Genomic DNA, 27,229 nt, shown 5'->3' with positions numbered 1-27,229 from the left:
ATGAGTTAGTGAGGGTTAGAAGAAGCGTTCGAGTTGGATGTCTTGGGACATGCCTGGAGTAGGAGGGAAGGGGTTGAGAATGTTCATGTGCGAGTGAGGGGAGAGGCAGGAACTGCAAGCCATCAGGTGGTTGTTCTGCCGGAAAAAATGAAGAGGCAAGGGTCGTACGATGAGGCATTAGTGAAAGTGGAGAGTGCAGCCGGGGGCGGACAGGAGGCTGCTGTGGCTTCGGGAAAGGAGGGACGGCATGACACTCCTCGCGTGAAGCGAAGAGACGGGGGTTCAGGTTCTCATGGAATAGAGCGAGATTTTACAAAGGGCGTAGAAGATGTAAGACGGCGAGATAGTGCTGTTTCAGGACAGAGGAAGAGCGCAATTGAACGGGAGCCTGATGGGAAAGACGATAGTTCTAAAGCAAGAAGTTCCAAAGGAGCAGCAACTGGATCTACGGCAACCGAAAACGGGGGCCAGAGTCACATTGGACGGTTGGGAACCAAGTCCGGAAGCTCCAAACCTACAGTTCCCTCGGGTAGAGACGAAAAGGAGGGAGAGGAAGTGGACACTAATACACAGAGCTCTCCAATCGAGAATGAGAACGAGGGTCGCAAGGCATTGGTAGGAACCAAGAGGGCGAATGTAAGGAGAGAAGAGGACGAGGCAGGGTTGGATAAAAACCGTGAAAGAGAAGAGGGTGAACTGGAGCCAGAAGTTGAGGCATCGCCTGATAATGGCCACAAGCACGAACAGGCTCAAGACCTTGTCAAAGAAAAAACCAAAGAAAACGATGTTGTTGAGAAGTCCGAGCATGACCGCGCGGAGGGATTGGCAGACGAGCCAATGAGAATAGATAAGAAGGATGCGCCAACCACGGTGAATATGGAAGTGTCGGAGACTGAGGCTCGTATTCAGGTCAGAGAAAGCCCAGAACAGCAAGTAACTGAGCCCGTGGCTGCTCAGGAAGTTTTAGAAAAAGCACACTGGGATCTAAAGCTCTCTGTAGAACAAGATCAAATAGAAACAGAGAGTAAAGAGTTTCTAGACGAAGGGAATTCGGAAAGACTGCGGCGAGCAAGTGTACACGACAGAGACTTCACACTGGGATCCTCCAATGAAGAAAACCCTTCACGACGAGAAAGTAGTGAGCAAGCAGGAACGAATCCTGCTGGAATTTTTTTTATGAGATTAAGCGGAAGTGGACGGGACAGAGAGGAAGCAAAAGGAGAGGAGAAGCAGGTAGAGAAAAAGCAGCGGGTAGAGGATGGTGCACACCTTTCGCTTGCCCTGCCTGACACTTCTCTTTCCCTCTCTTCTGGGGACCCCCGCAGCCGATCCTACAAGCAGCGTCGAGCTCATTCGCATCCTTCCCAACAGGCACCCACCCAGACATATTCTAGGGGTTTTACTGAATCTCTTTCCCTCTCGCATTCACAGCCTTTCCATCACAACCCAAGCTGCTCGCTTACTCAAACATCTATGGAGAAGACGGAGCTTTCAAGCGGTAGCCAGCAAATCTCCGTCGGAAAGGAGCAAGCGTCATATGGTAGCTGGAGGAATTCCCATGGCAGTCAGGGAAACGAAGCGGGGTTAGCAGCAGGAGGTTATGACAGGCGAAAATCAAAGCCATTGTATCATACAGTGCTTAAGAACCCCCAAATCCTGCAAGGTGCTCTTGGTAGTGAGCGCTCTAGGGGACAGGGTAGAGAACGAGGGTACGAGAGTGTCGATAACTCTCAAGGTAGTCATCAAGTTCCCGCGTCAGACCGTGAAATGCATGCCACACAGTCCCACGATGCAAGGCGTGCAATGCGAAGGGAACACAAACACAAAAGTCGGCATGTAGAGGCCGGGGAAGTCTGGTCCTCGCCATCACGTAGTGGAGACTCCAGGGAGCCTCAACCTCATTCAAAAGGGGAAAGGAATTCTTTCGGACAGAGAGAGAGAGAAGTAGCAGGAGTAGACAGGGAGTTTACGAGCATAGAAATGCAAGATATCGTGTCAGAGCCCATTCCATCCATGGCCCTCAAGCTGCAGGAGCTTCCCGACAGCTTCCTGGCTGGGTTGAAGGAAAGCTTGCGGGACATGCTGAACAGCATTGAGAAGCGAGAGCAATTTGTTCAACTGCAGCAAGCGCTTGCAGCTCGGACAGACCTAACCACCGACGTCCTATTGCTAGCTCATCGGATCCAACTGGAGTTGTTAGTTGCTGTGAAGACGGGGATATTGGCCTTCTTACATTCTGACATTCCTATGACCCACTCAGCATTGGTTGAAGTTTTCCTACAACAACGATGCCGCAATTTCGCCTGTCAAAATCAGTTGCCCGCAGATGAGTGTGATTGTAAGCTGTGTGCTCAAAAGGCAGGGTTTTGCAACTCCTGTATGTGCGTAGTCTGCTCTAAGTTCGACTTTGATGCCAATACATGCCGTTGGATTGGTTGTGATTTCTGTCTCCATTGGTGCCACACGGATTGCGGAATCCGCATGTCGTACATAACTCCGGGCCCCAGCATTCGGGGTGCAGCTGGGACCACAGAGATGCAATTTCACTGCATTGCATGTGGTCATACAAGTGAGCTCTATGGGTTTGTGAAGGATGTATTTTGCACGTGTGCTCCGGAGTGGGGCAGGGATGTCCTGGCTAGGGAGTTGGATTGCGTGCGTCGTATTTTCCATGGAAGCACTGATACACGAGGAAAGCAATTGTGCTCCAAAGCTGAAATGATACTGCAGCAACTCAATTCTCAGGTGGACACTGCAGTTGCCTGTCGCAGCATGATCAAGTTCTTTGATGGTAAGCGGCTGTCAAGGAGCTCTTCTATTTGTAACACAACGCTATACCTTGAATTTCTCCAACTCGTTTTTTTTTTTTTTTTTTTTTTTTTTTTCAAGAAAAGAAGTTTGTTTTTGCTAATACCACTTCTCTTCTAGGATATTCTATTATTGATATTTGGTTGGTCAAGCAGTGCTGTTTTTCCTGTTTTGGTACAGCAGTGTTTCACATTGTTGCGAAGCTTTTAACTAAACCACGATTTGTGTTGGATTGTGTTTTTCTTTTTCTTTTTTCTTTCAGAGAGTGCTGCTTATGGGTCGACATCGAGCCAAGCACAATCGACACCGTTGTCTGTGGAAACAAAGAAGTTGCCTTCATCATCATTTGATAATAAGCAGACGAGCACACAAACAACGCTTGAAATAGCCAAGGAAGCCTTGGCAACATATGACAGTGAACTGGAACAGAAGAGACAAGAAGCATCAGAGCTCCAGCAGGAAAGGGAGCGCAAGAAGGCTCAGATAGAAGAGTTGGAGAGCATCGTTCGAATCAAGCAGGCAGAAGCGAAGATGTTTGCACTGCGAGCGGATGAGGCACGGCGTGAAGCTGAAGGTTTGCATCGTATTATGTTGGCTAAAGCTGATAAGATTGAAAAGGAATATGATGGAAAGCTTTCGAAGTTGGGGATAGAAGATGCCGAAGAGCGTTGTCGCAAACATCATGACACAGTTCAAGTGTTAAATCAAGCCCAGATGGACTTCCATGCCATGAATTTTCCGTTGTTAAATGAGCTCCATGAGCTTTTAAAGCAACTTGAGGCATCTAAACGGCACAATTGGAAATAGAAATTGTGTAGCTGGTACACATTCAAGAATTTGGGAGGGGACATCGGAATGAGATGTTACAGTATCAAACAAACCCTATCAACTGCATTCTCATGTATCTAGGATTACCCTGTACAGTAGAGGTTGTTCATACTCGTCAACGCTTATTGAAAGGTGCGCAATGAACGACAAGATCGAAGCCTTTCATCTTGACAGCATGTGTCGGACGTCAAAATTGAAGGGCTGGACTCGTCTCGCTAATTAGATGCACGCTGTTGCAAAATCTTCCTGTTCATGAATTCGAGTTGACTCTCTTTTTGTGAAATCTTATGGCGCATGGTGTTTAATTGCCACATGCTTGCGAATTGGATAGTGTGTTGTGCGCCTCATTATTGCTCAAGTGTACTAATATTGTATGAATTTTAACATTATCTCAAGCAGCAAACTTAATGGGTAGGTCTGAACTACGATCACGAAGAAAGCTCGTAGAGCGCTCAATATTACATGGCAAGTAAATAATTAGCGTATGTCTAGAGAGTACTAATTTGATTGCTGATAAGACTACTATCGAAGTCGAATGATATTAAAACCAATTTACTGCAACAGCACTGCCTAGGGTTTCCCTTCTTACCAGTAATCCATTATGTCCCAAACAGCTTTCTTTTCCAGGCGACGAGAAACATGCACTTCGCAGAAATATGAAGCGGATCAATTTTTTACGGAGGTCTGCTGTCAAATTTGCAAAATGACAATCAATAATTCACGAATGCGACTACGAAGCAATGCGCTAGAATTGAATACGAAGCCAGCCAGCAAAATCTGGTGCAGTTCACCAACTTCATTCTGACTGGATCTGGAATCCTGTGACAAAACTGGAAACGAGTCCAGGAACTCGAAATAATCAGCACCGCCCTCCGAACTTGCTCGTGTGGACTACCGAAGGCGCTGCAATTTCGGTAATGCCGCATTAGTAATAACGAGTTTGAGCCCAGATTGTAGTAAGAAGCGGAGTACAATGACGTGTAAATCTAATTTGCACAATGTCCACAGTGGAGAGCTTCAATTCTTGAATGTTGATTTCCAAATCTTCCATTTTCTCACCGATCAAGCCTTCCTACGGCTGATGCGCAGAACAGGTGATCCTGACTCGCAACCAATTTAACTTGGCCTGCGAAAGGGACCAATACGTTGATCTATATCGCAACCCATTCAGTCAGATCTATGTCTTAGGGCAGGAGCTCGAAATTTATGGAAAGGGTTTAGTGGAGATTTAGGAAAAACAGACCTGGATATCCGGCGACTCTACCAACATCATTCTGCTCTCGCCACCGCCAATTGTCGGAGATGATCTCTCCATATCATCATCGTGTACTTGAGGGATAGAATCACGAGGTAAATGATAAGACTGCGAGGAGAACTCCAGAATACGAAAATCTGAGGAGGTTGCAGTCCTTGGTAAGACAGCTGCAGACTAAACTGACATACTTATCTTGGAAATGGCTGGCACGGACGCAGAAAATACCGCGGTCTCAAATGGTTGTCTATAAAAGTCACAGTCTACGACTATCAACACGTTCAGCAGAAACGTGAGATTACAATGTCGCTTAATCCCATACGTCCCGCAAAGCTTAGAGGCAAAGTTCGCAGGGGGTGGAGAAAGTGTGAACCGTAAAAAATCGGAAAAATTCTGCAATACGTTCGATCTCAGTCGGACGAAAACCTCCAGGAAAAGATGTGGGAAAAGCAGGACATTCCCGGCACGCGGATCCGATGAGCTAGCAATAGGACGTCGGTGGTTAGGTCTGTCCGAGCTGCAAGTGCTTGCTGCAGTTGAACAAATTGCTCTCGCTTCTCAATGCTGTTCAGCATGTCCCGCAAGATTTCCTTCAACCTAGCCAGGAAGCTGTCGGGAAGCTTGCTCCGACTTTTGTGTTTGTGTCCTCTCCGCATTGCATGTCATGAGGATGCTGTGGATATCCATCCACGTAGAACTTCATCCATAAATGGATGTGAAGTGACAAAGACTACTTTAGTTGATGATTGTTCCAACATGCCCCCTTGCTGCAAACGTTGTGTTGACTGTGAATGGCATTATTTTATTTTTGATGAGTGTTCTAATCACCCACGTTTCTTGCATTACTTGGTACCGTTGTAGATACACGTAGTATAAATACATTATGTGGATATCTACGTCATCCTCATGTTGATATCCTAATCTTACAAATGCTGTGAAGCAACTTTTCCTTGGTGTAGATAGAGTGGCTCAAGTTTCTATTGTGAATATATATATATATATATTTTTTTAGATATGTATTATTTGTGTTGTATAGAGCAGCTTCTTTTTGCATTTCGTTGAGTACTCTGGCTACAAATTCTTGGATGCTCTTACTTTATTTGAGTGTAACCCTTGGTGTTGAGAAGCGGAAGGTTTGCAAGGTAAAGATTTTTGTTCATCAAAAGAGGTCAAAGAAATAGTGAGGAGAAAGTTGAGGATTTTGATTTTTGTGATGTTGCTTCTCAGGAGTCTTGCTCGATTTCTTGTCTTCATGACCATGATCAAGACATGGATTTCTTGGTTGTTGATGAAATTGTCCTAGAGTTGATAGGATGTTCTTGTTGTATTGTTGTAGCTGCGCATCTTGTGTTGGAGCATGGAAAGGCGTCGAGCACAAATGGTGTATACAATTCACAAGGGTTTTTGAGTGACGAGGTGGTCCAACTGTTTTAAAAAGAATTATTGCCAAATTACTCAAGAGATGAGCAATGGTGTGAGCTTGCATCTTCATCACATTTGAGTGGTGGTACATGCATGATCAATTTTAGAGCAGAATGAGGAGAGAAAGTTAAGAAAGAAGTGAAGGTAAAGGGGTTGACATTGTTGAACGCAATTGAGGAGTTGAGAGCGGCAGCCCAATTTTTGTTTGCAATGCCAAAGGTGGCAATGACAAGGTTGATGCTTCTTGGTTTGATGAAGATGCTTAAGGTTGGTGATGATGTGCTAAAATTGTTGCGCCTATTGCAAGCAATGTGTGAAAATTGGAGAGGATGGCTGGTTGAGGAAGGTGGTAACTAGGTAGTTAAGGAGATTAACAAGGAAGAGTTGTTGTCATGTACTGCCCTAGTAGTTGCCAATGAGTGGGACAATTTGATCAAAGCTTTTTAATTGCAACAACAAATAGATGTAGAGTATTAGGCAGAAGGTGAAGATTCTAGTTATTTCTAAGATGCTTAAGGTGATAGGTGAGGCATTTCAGGTTGTGAGGTTTGAACTGTAGAGCTTTAGTGTAGGACATAAGGTTTAGAGTTGCTCTATGGTTTTTGAAGAGTCCTTTTCTCACAAACTTTGTAAAGATATTGGTTTTTGGTTGTAAAGATCTTTTCAACAATATGCGTACATGACTGGCTGAGGATTTACCAAATTCAATGGTTTTGTGACGAAAATCACCTAGCACAGAAGTAGATAACAACACTAATCCTTTACTACCACTACGGAGCCCACACAAGCTTGTAAATATTTTTGCTGATATTAGCACTGATGGTCTTATTCTTGTTGCGTATTGGTATGTCCTTTAACAGTTGTTCTTGCGCTTGAACATCACCCTCCTTAACACACAGAATTAAAACATCAATGATCAAAAAATGATCCCCACCTTGACAAGAATCAAAATAATGAAGTCCTATGTCAATGTAAAAGAACTGTGCAGATTTTTAGGTACATGCATACATACAAATACATGCGATCGATGAGTGGGCTGTTTAGCAAGCGAACTTACAAGTTCTGTGTAAGCAAGGGCTAAAGAATGTAAAGTCGGATATCTCTCCAGGATCGATAGTGCCATGTCTTCAGTAACATTCCGCACCTGTACAGCCCACACATAGATAAAGAAATAATTAACATGGAGAACCTTGAGCTTTTGAAAAAGTAAGAAATACATTAGGATAAAAAAAACAAAATTTACCTGCATCAACTGGACGCCGAACACATCAGTGACACGTTCCATTTCTACATCCTTGCAGAAATTCACGAACTCCACATATCGCATACAATAACCTCCAGGGTGTCGGCCAGGTTTCCCGACTTCTAAGGAATACCGATCAATTATTGCAGTAGTCAGCTGACCGTACTTCTGAACTGTCTCACTTGTGTCACGAGTTCGCTGCACGTCAAACCCTTCTAAGATCTCGGTTGTGAACGTCCTGGCAGAGTTAAAAACAACGCATAATAGAGGCAACTTATAAGCTTCTATACAAGAAAAATGTGCCATAGGAATGAAAGTAGCTTCATCAATTTAAGAAACTGTTGTAAAACGCTGTTCAGCAAATATACAAATACATAAGAATTTTCTATTCCTAAGTTGTAAGGAACCATGCGAGAAAGTATAGAGAAGCTCTTACGCTGTCTTCAAACTCTCTGATGCATCAGTCAAGTTTGGATCTCCTTCAATCAAGTAAACAAGTCTCTTTATTCCACATCTCTGCATCCATATTACAAGGCTATAAGTTGACCATTGATCATCAACGTTGCAGAACCTACCGATTCCGGAAATCTAAAGTAATTTACAATAACACGAAAAAAACAGCGAGAGCTACGAATATATCATACAACACGATCATAGTGCCTGAAGGAAGATACTCGAGAGAGGATAGGAAAGAAACTTTACCTGAAGCCGTAATTTCTGCTGCTTGTACCGATTGTCCTTAATAGATGCCCAAAGGTCCTCAACGCGCTTTCTTTCCACTATAAAATCAAGCACGTACTCATGCCTCAAGACCTTGTGTCTTGCAATCCAAAGTGCATCCCCAACCGGCAACTGCCTTGTCTGCAAGGTTGGGGACCAAATGGTTTCAGTGGCGGGAAATCGAAAGATGCCATAAAATTTCATTAACGTCATCACGCCACTTTTTTGGAGGTAATAAGTGCGTGAATGATGTTGAAGAGCACATGCATATCTAATACAGCCTGACTGAACAAATAACGTCCACAAGTTATTATGGTGCACACGCTTAATCACCGACCTCGACTTGAACTTGGAATTGCACGCCGATTCGATCAGCAAACTTCTGTAGTGCTGCACCCCTGAATGCACAAAAGAAGAGAATATAAGGAGATGGCACAAAAACACACTAAAAATATGTTTACTCCCTTCGCATGAGGACCTAAATTCCTCAATTAAGTCCATGTATATGATTTTAAACATCTGCAGAGACGAACGAAATTGTCCTCCACCAAGACAACGACATAATCCAGGCACTACGTCTTAGAGGTAAAAAAATCGAAAACCAAAGTCAAGGTATCAGTACCTACCCTCTTGCATCGCGGCGAAATTGCTCTCGCGAGTCCAAAACAAGGAACACTTCGTATACCTGTCCGAAGCCTTGACCGACCTCTAAAGGAGGAACAGCCACTTCATTGTATCCTGTCTGATGCACATCCATGGTCTGTGCACTTGTGCTTAAACGGCCTGAAGGAGCTGCAGAACAAGAATAGCACGTAGAAATCACGTAATGCAACTGTAACTTGGTATTCTAAAAAATGGTTAAGCACCTATTAAAGCTACAAACGAAAAGTAGGATACACAACAAATGTAGAGCAAGAAATTAAGCACCTGTGCTTGTAGAAGGCACAGCCGCTTCCACGGTGACTACTGGAGCTGAGTGATACCAAGAGCTGTTTGTTGGCATGGTCCCTACCAAATACATGTGCACCAGAAAATTATGTAAGACACTACAAGCATGTTGTGCTCAAGTACAGAGTGAGTCAACTGGGCAATGGACCGATGCTTGTTACCTCTCTCCACAAAAGGTTGTACGGCAGGCTGTGAGACGGGTCCAATTGCTGCTGCAGTTTTTTCTTTCCCTCCTCTGGATAGGATGCCCAATACAAATCCCCAAACATCACTGTCTTGTAGACCATCTGTGGATGTCGCTTCGTTCAGAGCTAGTTGAATATCTTGTTCACCATATCCCATTGCTTTAAGCTGCACAGTTCAAAAACCAACCTCGGAGCTTATTGGAGATTACCAATGAGGTAAAAGTTCATAGTTAACTACAAGCAGTCATCAATCTTTAATGAGTTTCAAAGCAGAGGAACAAAAAGTGTCATCTACAAGAACTCAACTGAGCAAGAAGGGCAAAAAGAAAAAACACAAAAAACAATAAAAACAAAACAAAAGAGCAGCCTGTCCTTGACTTTACTTTATTAACATCAAGAGTAGATGCTTTTCCTACTGCACCATTTGATTTGGATTTCGATGCGCGGGGTCGAGTGGTGGTGGCCTTTTCTGCCCTTCCAGGAGCTGGTCTGGCATTGACTGGAGGAATTTCGTCTGAAACTGGAGGCCGGGTATGATCCGCAGGACCCAACCCTGCTCTGCCTTGGCATTCCTCTGCAGTTTTGTGGCCCTCCTCCGTGAGCATGTATCTACATTGCATAGTGACACCTCACATATTGTAAGAGTAGATGTAATTTAAAATCATAAAAAGAACATCGCTGCAGCTCATGATCATTATAAACGAATCAAACTTTCAATTTAAGCCGATACTAAGCTGGAATACAGTGTAAGAAAAGAACATGCCAATAAGTGAACTTACTTGGCCGGATTGCTCTTCTTTACCACCAAGCCTTTCTCTAATAGGGTCTTCATGGAGCTCCACCCGGAGTAGGAATAGTGAGGTCCACCTCCAAACCTCGGGGGTAACGTCCCCTTATTTGACCTGCCCACGAGTAGTTCATACGACGCTCAATGTGAGGAATCCTACGTTACTTTTTGAATATCAAACTTGACTAACTGTCGGATAATGGAGCAGAAGCACGAACAGCGCAGAAGTGAATGAGTACGTACTCGATAGGCATAGAAGCCAGGCCACTTGCTTCAGCTGCATCAATTAGCTCTTGCCGCATCATGAACTCTTTGCCTAACATGTGAGCTCTGCAGATATGCTACATCACCACTATCGAATCATCGACGCGATTCAATTGCCGACAATATCCTATCATTAAAAACAATAATCCAATTAACGCATTCGTAACATGTCGGGCCAAGGGACCAAGACGATGTACCTGTACAAGGTGATTAAAATAGCATAAGGAGCCGAGCTCTTTTTAGGCAGATATCTACGTGTAGCCTTCTTTGCTGCACAACCACGATGCATTATAAATCAGACAATTGAAGGCATCTCGAACATCTAAACTCTCGATCCTTGAAAGGTGAATTACGTCAGTCAGAATTAGGAATCCGAAAGCAATGTCGGTCAGTTTCAGTTTCAGGTACTGAGCAAACCTCTTTGTGATCCACTAGGTTGCTCTTCGTCCTCGTCGTCAGCCTCATCCTCGTCGACATTGAAGAACTCCGCGAGAATCTTCAACAACCATTTGCCAATTCCTCTACAAAAGCAGGAATTAAAGTCATTATTACTGATTCAAAACCAGGGTAGGAATTTGTGAGAAACTGTTCCAGGATTCCTGCGAGAGTAATGGTCTACGCATAAATTCCAGGGAACTTCTTTACTCATCTTCTGTTATCTTCTTCATACATTGTCCACACCCAACAATAATTTTGCAAAAAACCACATAGTGTCTCCATAGCCTTGATCATCCCGTATCGCCTTCCTTAAAAGCTAGACAAGTTCACTCACTTCACTTTGCTAGCTGCTCGCAAGCTATGCAGCGGCACAGTGGATTCGCAGACACTTTTGTGCGCTCCAATAAATACGGAATCGAGATTGTCACTGCGCTGCTTCAAAAACCACTCCTCGCGCTTCTCAACCAAGAAAGCAGCCAGGGCTTCATTGGCAGGACATTGCACAATCGCAGTATCCATTGTAACCACACAAATACCCTGCGTCTCCGACCTCTCATCACTTGTCTTCAGAAAGGACAATGCCACCCATCGCGACTTGAATACAACCCTAAATGATCCATGAAACAAAATGAAATGCAGAAAACCACAGTCCAGGCCCACGTCGAGGATCGGAGCGCACCGAATCTCTATCTACTTCAGCCATACGTCAATCCAAATCGCAACATGATGTTGGCAATTGTCTATTAGTGATTAGCGAAACCATGAGGTAGACTTCTGTATACAGAGAATCTTACAAACAGAGCTAATATAGAATGTGTAAGCAATTCCAAGGGGAGCACTACCAGGTGAGGGATCGACACCACGAAAACTTTGCACTGTAAGATTACATAACTTCATAAAACCTCACCTTAACTGATCCCGCCAAACAGATATTCAAACTGGGCGTCGCAGGGTCATTTTTAAGTAGAAAAACCTCGAATGAAGCCAAACAGGACTCATAATTTTTTTAAACCGCGCCGTTCATTACTGGCAGAGGCTTGAACCGCATGATTCATACCATGAGCCGTTGGGAGGAATTCGAGATCGGTTCGAGTGCCTGAGACATTTGAATTTCTCAGAAAGCTTCTCGAAGATGCCCTCGAATTCACATCCTCCATGACGATGTGTATCTTATTGTAAAACTTAGACCTAATTGGGAACAAGCACTAACATATAATTTGAAGCTCTGCTCCATCACAAGTTCCATTAAGACACTCCATGATTTGCGAGTACAATTTTGGGCTAGGTCAGCAGTTTTTTTTCATAGACCTTGACGGACTTTCCTATGAAAATTATCACACGGTATATGACGTACTTTGAACATTAATAAAGTTTTATTTTATTTTTGAATAAATAATAATTTGATCTAAATGTAAGATTGCCAGCAAAACGAAACTTGCATATTAATATAGTTAGATTTGATGTTTAAATATATAATTATCAATATATAGAATTAAAAATAGAATTGAATTTACCTCTAAAATTTTAATATTTAAATTAATAAAATATTCAATATAATTTTAAAACTTAAATTATAAAATATAATTAAAAAATGTATCTATTAATTAACAAAAACAAGTACTTGTATAACAAACTATCTAATGTTGTTTGTTATTTTTATAATTTATAATCTCAAATTATTAATATGTTATTTTTAATAGATGATAATAATTACTGGGAGGATAACTTTATTTTGCATTTAATTTTTAAGGATATTTTTAATTAAAATCCATTACATTTTATGTCATCTTACATTTATATAAAAAATTAGCAAACACCATTTTTTTTTTTCTTTTAATGATCTTTGTAATTTCTTTTGATTTCTTAATTTGGATTTGATATGTTCTAAAATAGTAGCCATTATTAAAAATAAATTATTTTTTTTCTAATTTATAAATATATCCTAAAGATAAAGAAAAAAAATTAATAGAAAAAAATTAAAAAACATATTTTTCTTGCTTTTATTTTTATTGAACTCAGTTAATACATCTATCTTTGATGATTTTTAAGTTGATAATTTTTCTAAAAAGATTATTTTTAATACTCAAGATTATAAATAAAATTTTAAATGAATTCTATTTTTATATATTTTATAAATTTAAGTTTGATAGAAATTATTATCTTAATTAATCTAAGTCTTATTTTTTAAAGATTCTTTGCAAATTTATAATCAAAGAAATTGAATATTTAAGATTTTTTAAATTATTTTAGTTAAAATATAGAAAGAAATATTTTTATATAATTTACTTTATATATCTAAAATAATATCTTTGTCTTGAATTTGACTTTCTTCAATTCTTTCAATATTTTTCATTGAGTTTTTTTTAAAATTTATGTACTATAGATTATTGCTAATTATGATATATTTAAGAAAATATCAAATTAATTTATCTAAAACTTAAATTAATCCACTTTAATCTTGAATCAATCCTCCACATCATTGCTAGTGCAATTCTTTCTATTAAAATCTGATGTATTATATATTAGATATTGAAGACATATCCAAAAATCATATATACACATTCCACATTAAGGTTTCTAGTACATTGAGACTTTAAATTGAACAACATATTGGCTTGGCTATTAATGCCTCAAGACTCATTCTAACTTACTTTAGTTCTTTTATAATAATAAATTTTCTAATATAATTGATTTATCCATTAATTCAAGGAAATAATTTTAAACGTCTTTTTGCTCAATATATACATACATACATGTTAATATAGGCTGTAGGTATAACATAAGTTTTTGATAGATAGAACTCTAATAAATGTTATGTAGTGTATTAATTTTAGATTTAAATAGATTAATTATTCTTTTCATAGAATCATTAATTTTTTAAATATATATAATTTTTATGGATAAATAAATTAAATTCTATATTTAACATTATAATTATTTTAAATCAAATATTTATATATATATATATATATATATATATATATATATATATATATATATATAATACTTATTTTTACTTATATAAAAGTTTAAGCGATTTATAAATATCATGATTGAATTAGAAGTGAATGTAGCTTTGATATTATGTTATTCATGTTTTTTCAATTACATAACTATAAGAGAATTATTTGTTTGGAAATTATTTAATTGACTCATCTAAATCTTAAATGAGCCTATCTAAATATGGTGTTATTTATCTCATCAAGAATTTACCTCTTGTTAGTACAAACTATCTTATTACTTTTGATTTTATTTATTGCTTTTTTAATATACTACCTTTAAAAGCCTCAAAGAAGAGGTTTTTTACCTTAGTTATTTTTGCTTCTAAAATTTCTTCTATATAGAAATTAAAAAGAATATATGTTTATTTTTTGCCATTCTAAGAATTATAGAAAAATAATTATCAATCATTTTAATTAATACATTGCACTCCTTATACTAAATAAGAATATAAACCCTATAAAAAATAGCATAGAAAACCAAAAATATTGTATCTTATAACAAATCAATAGTTTCAAATCCATGTATATCAATTTAAAATTTATATAGGCTAATTTAATATATCTATATATATATATATATATATATATATATATATATATATATATCTACTTAATAGATATTAATATAATAAATTATTACAAATATCAATCAAACTTCAAATACATATAAATTAATTACTTGTTGTTTTTTAAAAATTATATATATATTTTAAATCATAAGCAATATTAAAAACTCTCTAACATATGTTTACATAATGTATATTCTTTTTTCTTTCATAATCAATTTATAATTAACTACAAAGTATTCTTATATAATTTTTATAAGTTTATATTTATTAATTGATATTATAAATAAAAAGATTAATCTAATTTTATTGGAATCATCATCATCATATTAGAGTATCTATTTTAATTAATAAATTTAAAGATATTTTTTTAATATACAAAAGATATTATTTGTATATTTGTCTCTAAATAAGTAGAAATATATTTTAAAATTTTAATAATTCAAGTTTAAATTGATTATATTAATTTAGATTTGATTTTTTCATCTTGATTGTATTTAGTTTTGTTCATGTTAACGAATATAAATAATTTATAAGATAGATAAATTAGATTATTTCAAAAGATGATATGAATTTTGAAGTTTTTTTAAATTTAATTAATAAATTAGATTATATTTTAATAATATCATTTTATTTTATTCTAACAAAAAAAATCTTAAAAAATAATATGTATTATTTTTTTTGCAGAATAATTTATTATTAAAGATAAAATTAAGATAAGGCCATATGCTTATCAAAAATATTATTGATAAATTAATTTAATACCAATATTTATTTTGTAAGTAGTTTATAACAAAAAAGAATAACCAAAATATTTACTTATAGACCATAAATTACATGATGTAAATTAGGATAATAAAATTTAATTTATATTTAGGTTAAAAAAATTAGAAAAGAATCAATTGTTATGTTTTTTTTTACATATTTATAAGTTATTTGAGTTATATATATTTTTTGAAATAGACTTAATGCTATCTTAGATATAAGTATCACAAAAATACATATTTATTATAATAATTATTTAGATAATATAAATAAGTAGAAGTAGATAAAAATAGGTTAGTTTGATGATATCTTGTAGAAAAGCTTCTTAGAAGCTTGATAGATGTGATTTCACCTTTATATGTATCTATAGGTGATTGATAGGCTAAACACTTGGCTTTTAAGTTAGTCACTTATTGTATATATTGGTAGTATGTGGTACAAGCTAATGACATAGTATACATATAAAAACTTGCTTTACAAGTTAAGACATGTGTCTTCCAAATTAAACACATATTAGAAGTTCCATAGATTGTTGCAACATAGCTCCTAGGTAGATAGTATATATAGAGGCAAGAGTGAAGCCTTCTTCACTTATATCAATTTATTTTTTTGATTTTTGTCTACTTCTAAAGGTTTTTAGTTTTTTTTGTCTTTTGGTAATGGTTATTGAAGTTTCTTTCTTAATATATATATCTAATTCTTTCTATTTTTTCATCTTTCTTCGAAAAAAGTCTCACTTGTTTATTTGATTTTATAAAATATTTGTTCTTGATATATTGACAAGAATATACTTACAATATAATAACTTTGTCTTTTCTTGATTAAAAATTGATTACTCTTTTTTCTTAATAAGACATAAGTGTATTAAAAGTTATAGATTACCCTCTTCTAAACTAATATTTTTTTTAATATATTTTTTTTTAAGTCCTTTTTTCTATTTTTCATGAGCAATATTGAAAATCTTTTTTTTTCTAAGTGTTATCATAGCAAAACTATTTGAAATGAAGGATGCAATGGCACAAATTCAAGAGCAATTAAAAGAATTAATGCTTGCAATGCACTAATTCAATTTACCATCATAAGAAGCAATAAGAATAGTAAGCAATAAATATGTAGAAATCATTGGAGTTACTTCAACATCTATATCAAATCATGTCTCTTTTTTTTATGATAGAACACTCTTTTAGTATTAAAGAATTAAGAAGTGCCTTGCTTAAGAAGTTTGATGGCACAAGATATAAATTTTGAAGATTTATCAATCAGATGTAACTTATGATTGAACTTCAATTCTAAAGCTATCAAATTCTAAAATCACAAGTTAGATTTATTACTACACTTCTTTTAAGTTCACCATTATCATTTTTTCTAACAATGAGATCAAATATATAATAATCTAAAAAAAAAAATTAGATGGAGTTTTAATCCATCTATAGAAAATATAATGTAATTTGTATTACAACCAACAAGATTCGTATTTTACAATAAGATAATAAATTACTAAAATTATATAATTTATAATTTTAACAACTTATAATTAATATCATATAGAATGATTTTGCAGTTGTTAGCTAATTTTTCTATGAATTATAATATGAAGTAAAAAAATTTGATATTCAACTTACCTAATTCTCAAACATTAAATGAAGTAATCGACTTTGCTATAAAGTATAACAATTGGCTTTTTGAATTTTGATCTAAGAATTGTACAAATAGGCCTCAATATTATTATAATTTAATGGCAATATCAATATCTTCTCAACATATATATATACAGAAGTAGAAAATATGAAAATTAATATAGTACGTTTCAAATTTCTAATTGAGCCAAAAAAAGACTTATTGTCATTAGAAAGGATCATGCTTATATTGTGGAAAACCTAAGTACACTGCTCAACAATGTCTAAAGTAATAATGTAACTATAAAATAATGAATACAATTGTTAAAGAAGATAATATGTTAAAAAATAAATTTGTCCAGTTACAGTAGGAACCATGCAATTGCAACCTTGTACAATACCTAGTGAAGGTCTTATTCTCTCTTCAAAACCTTCTCTTTATTTTACAATAGATATTAGTTTATGACCTAAACATTACAAAGCCTCTGCCCTATTAGATTCAAAAGCCTCAGTTTCTCCCTTAGATAAAAAATTTGATCCTAAAATAGATTGGATTTTTCATAGTCTTAATTTTTTTGAAAATCTAACAAAGATTGTTATTAATCAAATAAAAAGTCATAAATCTAATATAACTAAAGTTATATTTGTAGATACAAGATTTTTTTTGCATGCTACAAAAAAAATATCACCTTATATTATTTATGCTATATCTATTTTTAACAATAAAAAGATTTCAAATGATATTTCAAGTTAATATCAAGATTTTAAAGATATTTTTGAAAAAAATAATGTAAATATTCTTTTGAAACATTGCCTTATATGATTGCTTAATTGACCTTTAAGAAAGAGCTCAACTGCCATTTGAACTAATTTATAACTTATCACAAAATAATTTTGATGAGCTTAAAGAATATATTGAAGAAAATCTGGTCAAGAATTTCATATTCCATTCCAAATATCTAGCAAGAGCTTTGATCTTATTTGAGAAGAACAAAGATAATTCATTACAGATGTTTATTGATTATCAAAGATTCAATAAGATCATTAGCAAAAATGAATACCTTCTATCTTTGATATCTAAATTTCATGATTACTTAAATCAACCTAAGATATATACAAAAATAGATCTATAGAGAGTATACAATTTAATATGCATCAAAGAAAGAGATAAATAAAAGAGTGCATTTTGAACCATGTATAGATATTTTTGATACAATATCATTCTTTTTGGACTTATAAATGCCCCAACAACTTTATACCATCTAATAAATGATGTTTTTTGAAAAAATTTGAATGATTTTATTTTTTTATTATTTAGATAATATTTTAATCTATTCTAAGAATATAGAAGAATATGAACTTTATGTTTGTCATGTATTAAAAAAATTAAAAGATGGATGATTCTATGCTCAAATAAAAAAAATATATTTTGAACTACTCAAGTTGATTTTTTAGGATGCATCATTTCAAATGATATACTCATGATAGATCTTAAGAAAATTTAAACCATTATAGATTAGAAGAACTCAAAAATAATAAAAAAATCTTCAATTTTTCTTAAAATTTATCAATTACAATTGAATCTTCATCAAGAAGTTCTTTCAAGTTGCAACTCTACTTATACATTTGATTTATAAAGACAAACTTCAATAGAATCAAATAATAGAAGTAACATTTAAAGTCTTAAAGACAACCTTTGTTTTTGCATCAAACTTATATCACGTCAATTTTTTTAAGCCATTCTTTATGGAAATTGATGTATCCAACTTTACTTTGAGTGTTATATTGTTATAAATAGAAATACATGATAAAATTCACATAATAGATTTTTATTCAAGAAATCTTTTAGCAACTAAGATTAACTACAAAATCTATAATAAAGAATTTTTTGTAATTGTGGATTCATTTGAACAATGGCATTATTATCTAAAAAGTGCTTCTGATCTAGTAATTGTATAAACAAACAATAAGAACCTTGAATATTTTATATCATTACATCTTTTGAATTATTGCTAATTCCATTGAAGCATGTTTTTATTAAGATTTGAATTCAAGTTTATTTATCAGGCAAGAAAACAATATGGTTTGTCAAATATTTTTTTCAGATAATCTTATCTTGCACCAAAAGAAAAAAAAAATATAACTTTTGATAAATAACTGATAATTTTCTTTAAGCCAAAATAATTTCATCTTTGAGCAATGAAATTAACACTAACTGTTAATTCAATTTTTTTAAGCAAATTTAATCAAGTATTTTCTTTGATCCTCTTATTTGTGATATTAAGAAAAAAAATCTTTAAAATCACATAATACTTCCAAATTTGAATTCAAAATCAATCTATTTTATTTGGAAGATCACTTATATATTTCAAAAAATGAAATACAATTATATGTTCTCTAAGCTTGTTATGACTTTTCAACAATAGAACATTTTTAGATACAATAAGACTTAAGAACTAATATCCAAAGATTCTTAATAGCGTCAAATGTAGAAGATAATTAAAGATTTTGTACAATCATATGACATTATTTTAAGATCAAAAACTCTTTCTCATCAATCTTAGAAACTTCTTCAGCCATTATCTATTTTAGAACAATCATAGTCTTTTGTTCCTATGGATTTTATTACAAATCTTTCAATCTTAAGTTCTTATGACTCCATATTTGTGATAGTAGATTATTTCACTAAGATCACACATTTTGTACTATATACAAAAACTATCATAGATGAAAAAATAGCTAAGTTTTTCCTTGACAATATCTATCACTATCATGGACTGTTCAAAGATATTATATCAAATAGAAGGACTCAATTTGTATTAAGTTTTTATAGAATGATTTTTAAGATTCTAAAGATTGATATCAAATTATCTTTGACTTTCTATCTTCAAATTGATGGAGAAATAGAGTACATAAATCAAGTTTTAGAATAATATTTGAAGAGTACCATCAATTATTAATAAGATGATTGGATAATTCTTTTATCATTGATATAATTTTTTTATAATAAAAAAAAATATTCTTTTACTTAATAAATATTTTTTTTTTACTAATTATGAATATCATCTACAATTTTATGTTTTTGACTTTTTAAATGTTGATAATTCTATAGCAAAAGATTTGGTGAATCATTTATTTGAGTTATATACAACTATAAAGGCACAATTAAAAGAAGCTCAAGAACAACAAAAGTTCAATATAGATGTTTATCATAAGAAATAACTTCAATTCCATATTGGTGATAAAGTATGATTACTTTGTTGTAATATTAAGACTATTTGCTTTTGTGATAAGTTAGATTATTGTAGACTTCAACCATTTCTTATATGTAAACAAGTCAATTCAATTGCTTATTGATAACATCTACAAGAATCTATAAAGATCCATCTCGTATTCCACATGTCTTTTTTTGAGTCATATAAGACACTAAATATCCCACAAAGAAGACAAATATCACTACGTCTTATAAAAATAGATAATATAAAAAAAATTGAGATAAAAGAAGTCTTAAACTCAAGGCAATATTGAAATAGGTTGAAATATCTTATTTATTGATGCGGATATAATATTAGTGAATGTACATAGAAGATACTGAAGAATTTTAAAAATATAGTAGAGAAAGTTAAAACTTTTCATTAATGATATCCAATATAAAGAGTCAAACAAATCTTTGCTATTAAGAAAAGGATTTTTATTAGAAATTTCATTCTATCTTCTATCCTTGAATGTGAATTCTTTATATTTTATAATGTTGATGAGATAGAGAATCAACAATTGATAGATTTAACTCAAAAGCCATTTTTTATTCACTTATTAGATAAAATATTAGAATTATCACATCCTTCAAGATGACGTAATAGAGACAAAGATCTTTAAAAATAACATATTTTTCCTTAAATAGATGGCAAGATACAATGCATTTGATATTATGACCTTAAAAGAGACTCTTAATGTTTAGAGATTATATTAGAGGTAAGAACAATTCCTAATAGTATTATAAATATTTTATTTGAAAGAAGTTAGGAAAGTCTCAACAATGATTAAATAATAGGATGGTTTTTTCACCTTAATATGAGACATTATGAATGGTTGAAAGAACCTATCAATTACTATTACAAACATCTAACAAAAATATTTAAGAATACTTTTAAATTTTTTTAAAATATTTTAAAGGATTTCAAAAGATTCTTAAAATATTTTAATATGATGTTTTAAAAGATTTTTAGAATATTATAATGAAATATTTTAAAATATTTCTAAAATATTTTATAAAAACCTAAAAATTTTAAATTTTTTTAGAATATTTCAAAAAAATTTAACAATTTTTAGAAGTATTAAGAAAGTTATTTAAGAAGCTTCCTAGAATTGCTTCATCTTCAAGTAACATAGAAATTTCTTGAGAAGTTTTTTAAAGTTACTTCATCTTCAAAAAATATAAAAACTTTTTTAAAAGCTTCCTAAAATTGCTTCATCTTTAAGCAATGTGAAAACTTCTTGAAAAGATTTTTAATACCTAGTATATATTAGAATCAAAGCTGAATGGATCTTTAGTCTCAATAATACATCTCTTAGAATTCTAGCTCACCTTTCTTTGTGTTGATCTTATATTCAACTGATTTATTCAAGTTCTTGCTAGCTTTTTTATTAAAATTCTTTTATTCAATTTTTTTTTTATCTTTTGTATAAAATATCCATAATAGTTTGTTAAGTCTCCTCTCTTATCAATATTAGAGCTTGATCCTTCTTGATAGAGAGTGGATTATTGCTCTTCTTGAAGGCATCTGAGTGGTTTAGAAGTTGAAGAGTATCGTCTTCTAAACTGATGTTATTTAAAAAAAAAATCTCTTTTAAGATAATTAGAAGTGAAGATATTAGTATGGTTGAGTTTTTCAAGTCTAAGTTAGATATTATAATAAACAAGCTAAATACTTTATCTCATAGAATTTTTGAAATTGAGAGATTTGTTGCAAGATTTTATGGTGACGCAGGACCTAGTGTCATAGATACATTTATTTATATAATTAAATAGAAATAAATAAAAATAAATTTATTTCATAATATTTTTTTAAAAAAAGCTTCTTAGAAAATTTATAGATATTGCTTTAACTTTACATGTATTTGTAGTTGATTAATAGCTTAGAAACTTGGTCAATAACTTAACCATATGTTGGTAGCTTGCAAAACAAGCTAATTATGTCGTACACATATAAAAAACTTGTCTTGCAAGTTAAAATATGTGTTTTATAAAGTCAATATGTTTTGGAGGTCCTATAAGAGACTGCCACGTAGCTCCTACTTAAGAGTATATATAAAGATAAGAGTGAAGCCTTCTTCACGCTTATCAACACCTTTCTAGTCTTTAATCTTATTTCAAGACTTTCTAATCTTCTTGTCTTTGGAAATAGCCATTCTAGTTTAGTACTATACCATCTTTGATTAACTTTCTAGTTCTTTTGAGTAACACAAGAGTGTATTTTAAGTTTTCTTTATTTAAGCTTAATATTCTTAATACTTAGAGTAATTCACTTTATGATGCAATTAATTTTTTAAGCTTCTATATTTAAAGAGACGATGGTACTTGTACTTCAAAAAAAAATTATCTACTCAACAATGAAAGGATCTTTGGATTAGTCTTTCATAAAAATTTTGATGGTACATATTCTAAGTTTTAAGGATTTATTAATCAAATTTGATTGATAAATTTTCTACAACTTGAGCGCTATTCAATAGAGGAGTTATGATTTAGTTTAGTTAAAATCTTATTCATAAGATAAGCCTTATCCTAATTTGCTCCGTTATTTGAAAAGAAATCTCCAATCTTTAGTAACTTTGAAGTTTTTTCAGAAGTATTTATAGAAGCATTTGGAAAACATGACAAGTTTCAATAGGCAACAATAAAGATTTGTTCATTATATCAAAAATCACGCTTTGCATCAATTTATGTATTTGATTTTAGGTAATTGACTTATATCATGAATTGAAATGAAGAAGATCTTATAAGCCAATTCTATTTGAGACTAAGGAATGATATAAAAGTATTATAGATATATATATTTATTCCAATAATTACCTATATAATAAAATAAAATTAAATAAAATTAGATTAATTTTATAATATCTTCTAAAGAAGTTTTTTAAAAGCTTTATAGATATAATTTTGACTTTATATGTGTTTATAAATGATTGGTAGGTTAGAAACTTGGTCAACAAGTTAACAATATAATACACGTATTGATAGCTTATGAAATAAGTTATTTATGTGGTACATATATAGAAAACTTGCCTTACAAGTTAAAACATGTGTCTTATAAAGTCAATATGTATTGAAGGACCTATATAGTATTACCATGTAGCTCCTAGTTAGATAATATATATATAAAGACAAGAATAAAGCCTTTTTCACTCATGTCAATGCTTGTCTAGTATTTAGTCTTGTTTCAAGACTTTTTAGTCTACTTATCTTTAATAATAGATATTTTAGTTTAATATATAACTATTTTTTAGTGAATTTTTAATCTTTTTGAATGATATAAGTATAAAGTAAAGTAATTTCTTTCTTTAGAATTCATGTCATTAAAAATTTAACAAGAGTGATAATTGATTATTTTTTTCTTATTTTAGAAAAGAGTGAATTATCTCACTTCTATCATTGTATTTTGAAGATTATGGACTATCCACTTTTAAATAAATAATTTAGTTTTTTAACATTGATTTTTTCTTAAAGAAGGCGTATTACTTCTCTTTGTGGAAATTTTTATTTGACATTAGAGGTTGTACATTATCTTCTTCTAATTTGACTTATAGATTTATTAAATTATTTTAAATGGAAGAAAAAATCATGGATGCTACAATTAATAGAAGTAAGAATAGATTTGTGACTTTTACAAATCTTCACTATCTTTTCAAGATTTTTAGGAAGAAAATTTCATGCATTACTAATATCAACCACGGAAGCACTACTCCAATACCTATAGAAGAAGTTTAGAATCTATGCCAAGAAGTTATGTAATTGAGGGAAGCAAATAGACCAACCTCACAACCAAATTCAAGAAATTTCACTCCTAGAAGCACTAGGAAGGCAAAGATTAGTATGCTTGAGAATTTTGATAGAATAAGATCAAAATTTTGAGGATTTTTGTAATAAAATAAGTTCTATTTAAGGTAGCATCTTTTCCAAAATCTCAATGGATTTACTCATGTTAGGTTCATAAGTGTACTTTTATTTTTAGGATGTGCTCTTTTTTCGTTTGTACTTTTGATAGAAAAAGTTTCACAACTCTTTTATGATTTAAATTCATTTTTAGAAGTATTTATAGCCACATTTGAAAAAAGTGATTGAAAAAAATAGCAAAGACCAAGCTCTTATTTTTTTTGACTTAAATCACAATTAGCCACCATATTTGCTATTAAATTCTAAAACCTTTCTCAAGACATGGATTGGATTAATAAAGCCCTTATCAATCAATTTTGATATGAATTGAAGGATAATGTCAAAGATTTATTATTAATAATATTAAAAAAAATATTTAAAAAATTTATTGCTCAAGCCATTGCATATAGTAATCAACTATTTGAAAGGCATCAAGAATAAAGATTTGATTAAAAAGAATAAATCAAGTAATGATGGCAACTCCTAAGTTTTCAAAAACGTAATTATCAAGGTCGAAATCAATGCAAATTAATATGGTACATTTCAAATTTCTCATTGAGCAAAAAAAACTTGTTGACAAAAAGATTTGTATTTATATTATGGAAAAATTAAGCACATTGCTCAATATAATCTAAAGAAGCAATATAATCACAAAATAAAGAGCACAATTTCTAAAAAAGATAATATATTAGAAAATAAGTTTTTTCTAGCTATAATAGGAATGGTACAACTAGAATCATATCCAATATCTACTAAAGGTCATATTCTCTCTTTAGATCTGTTACCTTGTTTTATAATAAATGTATATTTAGGATCTAAAAATCATAAAGTCTTTGCTTTATTAAATTTAAGGGCCTCAATTTGTTTTATAGAAAAAGACTTTATCAAAAAAGAAGAAATATTGTTAATCAAAAAAACTAAATCCATACATGTAGAAGTCATAAATGATTGTTTGTTATCTTCTGGAGATATTATCCATGAGACTATTTCTTTAGATATAGTAATAAAAGATCATAATAGTATAATATAATAATATAATAAGATCTCCTTCTAATCTACTTATTTTAGGATTATTATGATTAAAAAGGTATAATCTTTAGATAGATTGGATTTTTTAAAACTTTAAATTTTCTTGTAGTCTAATCCAAAATTCCATTAGTAAAAAAAAAATACATTAGTTTAGTACATCCAAATCCTTACTAGTAGGTGAAGAGTTATCATGCATGCAGTAAAAGAAGAGTCATCTTTTGCTATATATGTCATACCCATTTTTAATAGTAGAAAGTTGTCAAGTAATATTTTTAGCCAATATCAAGATTTTAAAGATGTTTTCAAAAAAATACAAATATTCTTTCCAAGCATCAATCCTATAATTGTTCAATTGATTTCTAAGGAAGAACTCAACTTCCATTTGGACCAATCTATAACTTATTATAGAATGACTTGGCTACACTCAAGGAATACATTAACAAGAACTTGGTTAAAAACTTCATATGCCATTCAAAATCTCCAACAAGAGCTCTTATCTTATTTGTAAAGAAAAATGATAGATTTTTGTAAATATATATAGACTATCAAGGACTTAACAAGATTATCATTAAAACAAGTATCTCCTATCTTTGATTTCAAGACTTTTTAATCAATTTAATCAAATATAGATCTATAGGAAGTGTAAAACTTGATTTGCATTAAAGAAAGAGATGAATAAAAGACTTCTTTTTGAATTAGGTCTAGATATTTTGAATATAATGTCATGTATATTCAAATTAGGTCTAGATATTTTGAAATTGGCTTATAAATTTGAATATAATATCATGGATATTTTGCCATCTATAAGAGGCTCTAATTTATATCTACCTAGCTTCTAGGTAGATATAATATATACAAATTATTCTTCTTTTGAATTGGCTTATAAATTTGAATATAATGACATGGATATTTTGTCATGGATATTTTGGAGTTGGCAAAAGTGAAGAAGGCTTCATTCTTGCCTCTATATATACTATCTACCTAGAAGCTACGTGGCAACATTCTATAGGGTCTTCAAAATATGTTGATTTTGCATGACACATATCTTAACTTACAAAGTAAGTTTTTAATATAAGCACCACATAATTATATATATGTTTGAAGTATGTTTGAAATATTTAAAGTAGAAAAAGAAAAAAAAGAAAATACCATAATTATATTTCAAAATCTAAATTTATTTATAGAATTATTAAAAGTCTTTAAAACATATTTCACTTAAAAATTCTATATACGAATCATTTTTGATAGATAATTTTTTAAGACATACTCAATTTCTACTAATTTTGTAGATATTTCTAAGGTATATATTTATATTTAAAATAGTTATAAAAATGATCCAAATAATTCTTCTACGATAATATTTTTTCCAAGTAAAAATTAGACTTTATGGAACTTATTTCAAAATCTTATAAGCTACTAGTAGGTACAACTAAATTTTAATATCTATAAATTATTCCGCCATATGAATAGAAAAAAATGATATCTGTATTAATTTTTATAAATAAGACAAAAGAAATTCTATACAAATTATTTTTTACTCACTTTGGTTGTCAATTATATTTTATTAGCAATAAAATTTTTTGATTTATAGATTATATAATATTTAATTATAGTTGATTATTTTAAGATTTAATATAAATTTTTTATTTATTTTTAATAAATAATAAAATGGCATCTAACATGATCTTTGATATTTGATTTTTAAACGTTTTGACAAAAGAATCTAACAAAAATGATTAATATTTAGATGAAGAGCCTTAGACATAAAAAAATTGAAATATATACAAATTATTCTTCTTTTGAATTGGCTTATAAACTTTTATTTTTTATTTCTAAAAATATATACAATATCTTCTACTAGATCAATAACTCTTCATAAAAATAATCTTCAAATTATGTTGGTAATTAAAATGAAAATTTGGATTGTTATGAAAAAAATCATTTTTTTTGTACAAAAAATTAAAGTGGATTCTAATATTTTTGAACTATTTTAAAAAATACCAAAGAAAAAACTATGAAATATGCCTTAAATTACTATTTTTTGTTAAATCTAAAAGATATCAATCTTTATAAATAAAAAATAAAAATAAAAATCGGTGTAAAAATTACTAAGTACTACATGTATTATTCAAAAAACATATATTATTTATTTCAATCCAAAACATTGGTTCTATTATGGCTATAAATATCACTAATAAACTTAAAT

At 31.8% G+C, this 27,229-nt stretch overlaps 2 protein-coding genes and 2 long non-coding RNA genes across 6 annotated transcripts; 2 read left to right on the top strand and 2 right to left on the bottom strand.

The window, feature by feature from the left end:
- Positions 1–3,919, top strand: LOC112293321 (uncharacterized). Its single transcript, XM_024542596.3, has 2 exons — positions 1–2,791; positions 3,071–3,919. The coding sequence occupies exons 1-2, from the start codon at positions 148–150 to the stop codon at positions 3,613–3,615; spliced, it is 3,189 nt and encodes a 1,062-aa protein (XP_024398364.1). The 5' UTR covers positions 1–147; the 3' UTR covers positions 3,616–3,919.
- A 125-nt stretch (positions 3,920–4,044) lies between these two features.
- Positions 4,045–5,429, bottom strand: LOC149987663 (uncharacterized). Its single transcript, XR_016507165.1, has 2 exons — positions 4,880–5,429; positions 4,045–4,787 (listed from the first exon to the last, which is right to left on the bottom strand). It is a non-coding gene; the product is annotated as an uncharacterized LOC149987663 (long non-coding RNA).
- A 308-nt stretch (positions 5,430–5,737) lies between these two features.
- On the top strand, positions 5,738–6,980 carry LOC149987662 (uncharacterized). Its single transcript, XR_016507166.1, has 2 exons — positions 5,738–6,030; positions 6,225–6,980. It is a non-coding gene; the product is annotated as an uncharacterized LOC149987662 (long non-coding RNA).
- Positions 6,937–11,942, bottom strand: LOC112293322 (crossover junction endonuclease MUS81). 3 transcript variants are annotated; one of them, XM_024542599.3, is made up of 16 exons: positions 11,803–11,942; positions 11,230–11,502; positions 10,875–10,978; positions 10,655–10,727; positions 10,437–10,523; positions 10,186–10,308; positions 9,790–10,015; positions 9,383–9,572; positions 9,201–9,281; positions 8,900–9,065; positions 8,611–8,671; positions 8,256–8,414; positions 7,990–8,069; positions 7,554–7,791; positions 7,368–7,454; positions 6,937–7,197 (listed from the first exon to the last, which is right to left on the bottom strand). In XM_024542599.3, the coding sequence occupies exons 2-16, from the start codon at positions 11,412–11,414 to the stop codon at positions 7,081–7,083; spliced, it is 1,977 nt and encodes a 658-aa protein (XP_024398367.1). In that variant the 5' UTR covers positions 11,415–11,502; positions 11,803–11,942; the 3' UTR covers positions 6,937–7,080. The 3 variants fall into 3 exon arrangements, with proteins under 3 accessions (XP_024398367.1, XP_024398368.1, XP_024398370.1); XM_024542600.3 differs by having other exon boundaries at positions 11,230–11,432; positions 11,803–11,900; XM_024542602.3 differs by lacking the exon at positions 11,230–11,502.
- Positions 11,943–27,229: the final 15,287 nt, after the last annotated feature.

Source organism: Physcomitrium patens, chromosome 16 (assembly GCF_059467195.1).
Source record: "Physcomitrium patens ecotype Gransden chromosome 16, ASM5946719v1, whole genome shotgun sequence".
Lineage (NCBI taxonomy): Eukaryota > Viridiplantae > Streptophyta > Bryopsida > Funariales > Funariaceae > Physcomitrium > Physcomitrium patens.
The sequence above is the reverse complement of the archived record's forward strand: the minus strand, read 5'-3'. Positions and strand labels throughout refer to the sequence as shown.